The sequence below is a fragment of the Chenopodium album genome, chromosome 22 (genome assembly GCF_948465745.1).
Source record: "Chenopodium album chromosome 22, dcCheAlbu1.1, whole genome shotgun sequence".
Classification (NCBI taxonomy): domain Eukaryota; kingdom Viridiplantae; phylum Streptophyta; class Magnoliopsida; order Caryophyllales; family Amaranthaceae; genus Chenopodium; species Chenopodium album.
In genome coordinates, this window is record NC_137855.1 from 4,241,807 (window position 1) to 4,250,023 (window position 8,217).

The following is an 8,217-nucleotide window of genomic DNA, read 5'->3' on the forward strand; positions in this document are numbered from 1 at the left end:
TGGTTGTTTACCCAATGATATCACGTATAATATGCTCATCAGAGGATATATTATCAAAAATGACTTTTCCAAGGCATTATACTATCGTGATCTTATGGTTAGCAAAGGATTTCAAGCTGAAGCACACACTTTCTTTATTTGTTGACCTCTTGTCTTCCAATAACTCGAGTGATACTTCCTAGGGCTTGCTTCAAAAGTTTATCAAATGAATTATAAGTTTCCTATGATTAAATAGTTTAGACCTTGGATATCAAATTTTCTGTTGATGCTATAGAGAGATGTACCTCCATTGTGGTCTGAAAACGCAAAACCATCCGTGAATGGTATGAATTTTTGTTTCCTATTTCACGTTCTAAATTTGAATATTAACTCTGCTGCATGTCTGTGATCCTAGGCTAGCTTGTCCTTAAGCTGATGTCGGCCTGTTAGCAACTTCATTTGTTACCATTCTTGCCAGACATGCTGGTCTTCAAATTATTGCCTTGATCCTTAGCTTATGAAAAATGGCTCAATGATTTTGGAAACTTATCGTGCTTGATTAAATTTTACTGGATATTTAGCTTATTTAGTTTCTGGTTCTATCACACAAAGCACAGACTGTTAGATTTGGAAACACTTATTTATTGTCACAGAAAAAGATAGAAACATCCTGTTTTTTTATGCTCTACATGTGGAAGAAATAAAGAGATTAGAACTGGTTAGTTCTCTCATTGATACAGATCAGGAAAAAAAAAAAAAGGAAAATTTAGCAATTAGCTTAATTATTAAATAGTTGGTGAGAGTTATGAGTAATTAGATTAATTAAGGTGAAATTAGTGTTAATTGAGCGATTAGAGATCTCAGGTTTTGTTGAACAAAAATATTTTACAAACTGGTTTCTCCTTGTCAAAAATTTTTTATAAGGTTTTTTCCAACAAAATAGATGTTATAAATGGTTTTTTCTGACAAAATTTCCTATTTTTTAATGGAGTCTTCAAAAGTTGAAATATAAGCAGTGGGGAAACGGTGAATTATAAACTTCTAGTAAGAATTATTCTTTTAAAGCACATCTAAATTTAAGAAATAGTACTCGGTTCTTATCTTGCACCGGGGCTTTTGATATTACATCACAGGCATATGCGATTTTTCAATATTTACATTGATAAGATTTGTCCTTCAGGTAAGATCTAATTCTGAGCTAACTTGCCAATTTCAAATTTCAAGTAAAATTCAGTCCAAAGTAGATGCGACTAGTAACCTATGATTCCCCTTAAATGAGTTTTAGTCAAGTGTTTCGCAATCTTTGAACTTAAAGAAATAAGAAAGGGCACTTCTAACCATCTCCCTAGTTTGTTACCGAATACCAAAACATCAATGATCAACTTATATACACCAAGGGAAAATAGAGAGGGTCTATACTCTATACAACATTGTTTAAGTTAATAAAACCTTGTTTGACATTAAAATGCTACATGAGCAGTGCCTTCTTATCTGTTGAGTATCATTTGATTTCTCATACATCCAAGCTTCTTACCAAGTCATTTGTTCATTATATTACGAATGACAAAAAAAAAAAAAAAAAAAGAAAAGTGAGGCGCAACCATTGAGCCATAATTCTATATCACAACATACACTTCCGATTAAGGTTGGCTGTTACTTTCGGTGATAAATTACAACCAGTTAGAAATATAAACCATAGTAAAAAAAAGACAGCCATATTCAGGTCTTGTGCAGGACTTGCAATTGTTCATTTCTCTCTCTAAAAGCTGCTTTTACAACATAGGGTGTAAGGGGAAAAAAAGATACTAACACAGAAGGGGCACCAGAAAATATGTAAAGGATTAAAAAGGAACAGATACTTAGACTACGAAACCACATCTTCCATAATAATAATGATTTCCTCTGCTCTTCATAATCTCATCAAATTTGATTTCACAATCCAAGAAATGAACACTGCTTTCTTGCATGCTCGGGGATCAATCGGACAACTGTTTCTGCTGGCACTCCTTTCAACTCTGTAGTGTTGCGAAAAAGGAAAGAAAAAAAAAAGTCAACTCAAATCTTAGATAGAGTAGTGGCACAACAATGTAGTCTTTCCTTTGATCAATTCTTACCATGAGCCTTGAAGTTGAACAGCGGGGGTAGATTGCGTCCATTTGGCAAACGGGTGTTTAGGTCTCTAAGCTCATCAAAAAAGGGATGAGTCAAGGCATCCAGCTGAAATTGAAGAAAAAAAAAACACACACACACACTTTAGAATATCAGAAGCACATCAGTCACTGATAGAGAGGAGATTAAGATGCTACCTGGTGAATGAGGTATGAACAAGCTTTAAAAGAATTAAGAAACTAAGTAAACATACGTTTACTAAGTAATGTGCCAAGACTTATAAATAAAAATAGAACAATAGAAAGCAACACACTCAGAAATCATGATCTTCTTTCTTTAATGCAGCTTTGGCACAAACAATTAACAACCAAAACTCAAGCTCATTCATTCATTAAAAAAATAAAATAAAATAAAATAAAAAATGAAGGGAATATATCATCAATTTTAATAAACTTATAATAGCTCACTCAAACAAAAGCATGACCTGCAAGGCTGCTGGAGAATACTACTGAAGTACTGATGCAGGAAGGAAAATGCCAATGAATAAATTAACGTACGAAGTTTTTAAATATGGAACTTACAGCTGAACATCGGAGATTAGGAGAATACTGTAGGAGCCTAGAAACCAAGTCAACAGCCTCAGGAGGCATTCGTTTGTGAAATATCTGGTGCAATAAAAAAAAACAGCATTAAAACAATTTAACTAAAAAAGAAAAAGAGAAGATCCAAAATTTGGTCTTGAATTCAACCTTGTGCCATGGATGAGCTTTAATTTGAGGGAATTTGAATTCTGTGTAGTTGGGATTCATACATTTGATTTCCTCTCTTGTTGGAGTGCCCAACACCTGAGAAAGTTTTAGGCAGGCATTATCAATAGACATTCAAGAAGCACCACAGCGGAAATGACTACCAAGTTTCAAGATTGACAGAAAAATGCCTATATTCCCCTCCCCCAAAACTGACACATTTAGCAAGCCAAGAAACAACAAAAACTTAAAACACCATAGTCAACATAGGTGACAAGGGAAGCCCCCCTTCGAGGTGGCCATAAAAGTTGGTCTATACCTTTATAATCTCAACAAGCTGATCAACTCCACTCTCGCCAGGAAATAGAGGCTGAAATATAATATAAAACAGAATATAAATATACATACACATAGAAGGTGCCAACCATTATGTAAAAATGGCAGATGACTTGCAAGAGTATCAAGCTACCTGTCCAAGAAGCAGTTCTGCAAGCACACAGCCAGCAGACCAGACGTCAATAGCTGTAGTGTATTCTGTTGCTCCGAATATTAGCTCTGGTGCTCTATAGTATCTAGAGCAGATATAAGATATATTAGGCTCGCCTTTTATCTGCAGATGAGGAGAAGGTAATTAGATGTGGCATAACACAACAGTAACATACATCTGAAGTAATGGGATGACTAAACAAATTTACCCACATACCAGAACTTTTGCGCTTCCAAAGTCACAAAGCTTCAGCTGGTGCGTATGAGGATTTACCTACATATCATTACAAATAAAGCCAGTAAGAACCACTGACAGAAGTATCCAATTTATAGGCTATAGACAAGCAGGGACGCAAACATGTAATGAAAACGTCGAGTGTATAGATGTGCATGTCGTCCATAATCAGGGTCTAGTGTACATAAAGTAAAATCAGCACTAACAGCTCAGAAAGCTAAACAAAAAACCTCAAAAACTTACCAGGAGATTTTGAGGCTTAATATCACGATGACAAACACCAATAGAGCGGTGAATGTATGACAAGGCTCTGAAAATCTGCAATCATCAAAGAATTGTGCAAAGTCCAAAGAATTAACATTGAGTAAAAACAGGAGACAATGCAGATAAAGATAAACATAGTTGCAAGTTTGCATTTAAATTTGGTACCTGGTAAGTGTATAGTTTAACATAAATCAGAGGCATCCTCTGGTTCATTTTATTGTAGTGCTTGATCACTCGATGGACAGTTTCCGGAACATACTCAAGCACCAAATTAAGGTACAGTTCGTCCTTATCCGTTGTTGAAAAGAAACAATGTTTCAAAGACACGACATTTGGGTGGTCAAGAAGACGCATTGTCTGCAACTCGCGATTTTTGTACCTCTTGTCCTGAAGAACCTTTTTTATAGCCACGGTTTCCCCTGTTTCTAAGCACTTAGCCTACACGAATATAAGAACACAAATTAGCAAACTAATTACATGGACAAGAGACTGTCAACAGTATCTCATATGTCACGAGGACGAAAAGTCTACCTGAAAAACAACCCCAAAAGAACCATGTCCAACAACACGCTCTGCCATGTAGCTAATAGTCTGAAACAGGCCATGAGAAAGATAATAGATAAGCAGCTAATTTCTAAATGTTTGATTTGTGACATACAAATATACCTATTGGCATTATGACATAGCACTCTACCTGCTTTGGCTGGCCATTCTTCCCGCCGATTGTTGTCACTATTATGTGCCCGGTCTCGGTGCCATTGCCATCAACAACTGTTGGTTCCATATCCTAAAACACAAAAACACTTATCAGTAACTAATAACAAACAAGAGAACAAACAAAAAAAACGCAAAAGAAAGAATCATTCATTCACCTTATCATCTCTAATTTTCATGTCATTCATTTCCTCGGGAAGCTTATCAACACCATGACCACTAGAGTCTCTAATACCAGTAGTAGGTGCAACACCTACTGAAGCCATACTTGCTCACAATGTTCGTTTAACTCAACTCAATCACTCAATCATCTACCAATACAAGACAAAACCACAATTAGCTTAACAATACATCGCCACAATCTATTTCTCCATAAGACTATAAATAAAGGCACCTCAGAAACATTACTGATAAGATAAAAAACAACCCCAAATAATCGACGAAATTGGTTCAAATGAGAATCACCAAAATATGCATAAAAATTAAGCTACAACAGACACACATACGCACACATACGCACCCACACCAGCACCGCAACAACAAAAAAGGGTGAATTCAAGCATCAAATACCAAGTTCGAGCTTCAATCATACTCTAATTCTCACTACGACGCGTAAGATCATTCTCTATTTTTCAATACATAAATGTAATAATAGCATGGAAGCAGCTTCACATGTAACTTTACATATATGCAGCTCAAAATCATGCTTGTTAAGCATTCTCCAAACTAATAATTACAAAGAAAAGAAAATGACTGCTTTTTATCATCACTTAGGTCCTACTGAAATTATCTTTGAACATGGATTACAATCTGTTAAAACCAAAAGAAAGTAATTAATTATAAGCTAAATCATTTTTATTTTTTTGTGATTATTGGTTTGAAGTATGCTTAACAAGCATGCTTTTAACAAAACATTTAAAAAATAAAATTAACTTAGCAAAACAAATGATGAAAAGAAAAACCCACATCAAAGATTGCAACTTTCTACAATTTCATAGCTTGACCATAGTGGAATCATTGCCTAATTTAACAAATTCCTCAAACTTCAATTTATTTCTATCCAATTAAAATAAAAAATTAAAAAAAAAACGAAAAAAATCAACAAATAAACGGTCTATAATAGCCACAGAATCAAAAACATAAGACAGATCCAAATAAACCAACAAAACAAGAAAAAATGATGCATGAAAAAATCAAAACCCTAGAATTGAAACCCAGTAAAAATGAAAAAGCAGCAAAATTTGTGTAAAATCCCAACAAATTAGCAGAACCCAAGAAAATAAAACAAAGTACCGATCAATTGCGAAATTTACAGACAAAATCCAGCAGATTTCACCAAGAAAGAAAAGAACAGAGGTTTGGATCAAAAAATTAAAAAATAAAAATAGGAGAGAGGAAATTAGAGAGAGAAAGAAAAAGGGAAGAACAGATCCATACGGAGGAGAGAGAAAGATGAAGAGGGTGTCTGAGTGTTTTTGTTATTTTCCTCGGATTTTTATTTATTTTTTTAATTTTTAATTTTATTTATTTTTTGGGTCCTTCTTTCTGTGTTAGTGTCATAATGGGTTGGGTGACAGTCAAAGATGAAAGCATAAAATATTGACATTGAGAAGCTAAAGCAATTATATATTTTTATTTATTTATTTTTATTTTTTCAGGTAAGGACCATAAAAAATCCTATACTCTTAAAGTTGGAACATTGGTCTTAACTCTTCATCAACTTAAGGGTTGTTCACATTTACTTATTTTCAGTTCAGTTCAGTTCAGCTCTAATTAGTTTAATTCAGTTCAGTTCAGCTCCTAATTTCCATCTCTCATAAAATAATCATTTCAGCTGAATTCAATTCAGTTCGGTTCAGTTCAGTTCAGCTCCAATCAGTTCAATTCAGTTCAGCTCCAATCAGTTCAGTTCAGCTCCAATCAGTTCAGTAAACATGAACAAGCCCTAAGTCGGGTTCTCTTCAACTTATTTCAGGTATTTATTACTTATTTTAGATACTTATAAATTGAGATCAGATCAGATCACACCAGATCAGAACTTTTAATTATCATTTACTTATTGTTAAATATAGTTAATTTTATATAACAAAATTCTTTGAATATTACATATTTTAAAAGTTTATAATGAGACGATTCTAATAAGATCTATTTTGATAATGTTTTTCTTTATAGATTAATAATTTAATGCAGTCAAAATTTAGTCAAATTATAAAATCAAATCAGACCAGTTCAGATAATAAAAATTAAGATCAGACCTTATTAAAAATAGATCAAATCTCCTTGTTTTAGGTGAAGAGAACAAGTTCTTAACCAAGTTAGCATTTACATTAAGGTTATACTTTGAAATGGAGTACTTTAAATCTTAATGTTCAATAGACAATAGCTGATTTGTTGTATATATAAATATACTTTGTATCATGAAAAATAATATGTCATAGAGTGTATTTTGTTATATTTGTCTTAATTGTATTTATAATTAAAAAGTATTTTTATGAATTTTATTTTCATGCAATTAAAATAACCGTTTAATTTAAGAAAATTTATACTTACCAAATTTGGTATGAATATTTATAAATATCAAGCTAATGATTATAGGTTACGAGTATATTAAAACATAACCTTTGTATCGTTATTTTGTATAAGATTTTTTTTTTAACAAAATGTTATTTTAATTCTGTTACAATATTGTATGAATAAACTAAATAATGTAGTAATAGGTTTATGGACGGTAATGATAACTACAGAATGGAGTGGTTAATGTTAATTATTAAGGGTGTCGTTAATAAGATTGATATTTTTTATTTATATTTTAAGGACCGTTCAAACATTTAAAATTTGTGCTAAAATAAAATAGTAAAAAATAAATTAGGAAGTCAGAGATTTTCAGTGTGTGGATGGGAAAAGATTGGCGCCAATATGATGACAATTGAGATGGGCACCCACTTTCCTCATATCCATGATAATACCAATTATTTACACATTTTTATTTTTTTATTTACAAACCTAACATAATTTTCTATCATTCATTTATTGGTTTCCAATTTGCAACAGGAAATTAGTTGTTATCTCATTTTGTCGTTTTTTTAATAAAATATTTATGCCTTACGTATATATATGTAAAAAAAGTCATACAACATTCACAAAAATATATGTAATAAAAATAGATAAAATCTAACAAATGCTCCGACATAACAAATCATCGGAGTGTCAAATTATATTTCTCCACCGGCATTGCGATTGTTAAGCAGATCTTAAAAGTCGAAAGTGAAATATTTTGTACATTACTAAATTTGTAGTCTAGTGAAAAGGGGTATATGCTTTGGGTATCCTGCTTTCAAGCATTCTTTATCTTAGGTTGGGAGACAAGGTAAGTGTGAAGTAATGATTATGCATAAGCTTCTCGGTGATTAAAGAAGTATTAGGATCTCAAAAGATTGTGGTACCAATAATTATTACTGCTGTCACTTTTAGAGCTCCAAGTATCAAATATGAAGGCCTCTTCTTTGGATTATCATTGTATGAATGTATATATATTGTAGTACAATATTATGTTTAATCTCCTTTTTCTTTTTGTTCATTTTGCCATTATGAATTACTTCGTATGAATATAGTCTAGCCAATTTACAACCTATTGCATTATTAAAGTCTCTAGCAAAATCATAATCCATATTTTTCTTTTCACTA

The 8,217-nt window shown here is 32.5% G+C and overlaps 1 protein-coding gene across 2 annotated transcripts; it reads right to left on the reverse strand.

Moving 5' to 3' along the window:
- Nucleotides 1–1,593: 1,593 nt before the first annotated feature.
- On the reverse strand, nucleotides 1,594–6,088 carry LOC145604894 (shaggy-related protein kinase alpha-like). 2 transcript variants are annotated; one of them, XM_081660880.1, is made up of 13 exons: nucleotides 5,971–6,088; nucleotides 4,692–4,844; nucleotides 4,514–4,606; nucleotides 4,351–4,410; nucleotides 3,985–4,257; nucleotides 3,799–3,873; nucleotides 3,538–3,594; nucleotides 3,304–3,444; nucleotides 3,154–3,204; nucleotides 2,838–2,933; nucleotides 2,670–2,753; nucleotides 2,094–2,196; nucleotides 1,594–1,994 (listed from the first exon to the last, which is right to left on the reverse strand). In XM_081660880.1, the coding sequence occupies exons 2-13, from the start codon at nucleotides 4,797–4,799 to the stop codon at nucleotides 1,912–1,914; spliced, it is 1,224 nt and encodes a 407-aa protein (XP_081517006.1). In that variant the 5' UTR covers nucleotides 4,800–4,844; nucleotides 5,971–6,088; the 3' UTR covers nucleotides 1,594–1,911. The 2 variants fall into 2 exon arrangements, with proteins under 2 accessions (XP_081517006.1, XP_081517005.1); XM_081660879.1 differs by lacking the exon at nucleotides 5,971–6,088 and adding an exon at nucleotides 5,827–5,964.
- Nucleotides 6,089–8,217: the final 2,129 nt, after the last annotated feature.

Excerpts from the sequence above, each read along its gene's own strand:
- LOC145604894 (XM_081660880.1), bottom strand. The coding sequence starts at position 4,799 with ATGGCTTCAGTAGGTGTTGCACCTACTACTGGTATTAGAGACTCTAGT. Across the intron at positions 4,607-4,691 it reads TGAAAATTAGAGATGATAAG|GATATGGAACCAACAGTTGT; the intron begins GTGAATGAATGA and ends TTTGTGTTTTAG. Across the intron at positions 3,874-3,984 it reads TTAAACTATACACTTACCAG|ATTTTCAGAGCCTTGTCATA; the intron begins GTACCAAATTTA and ends TGATGATTGCAG.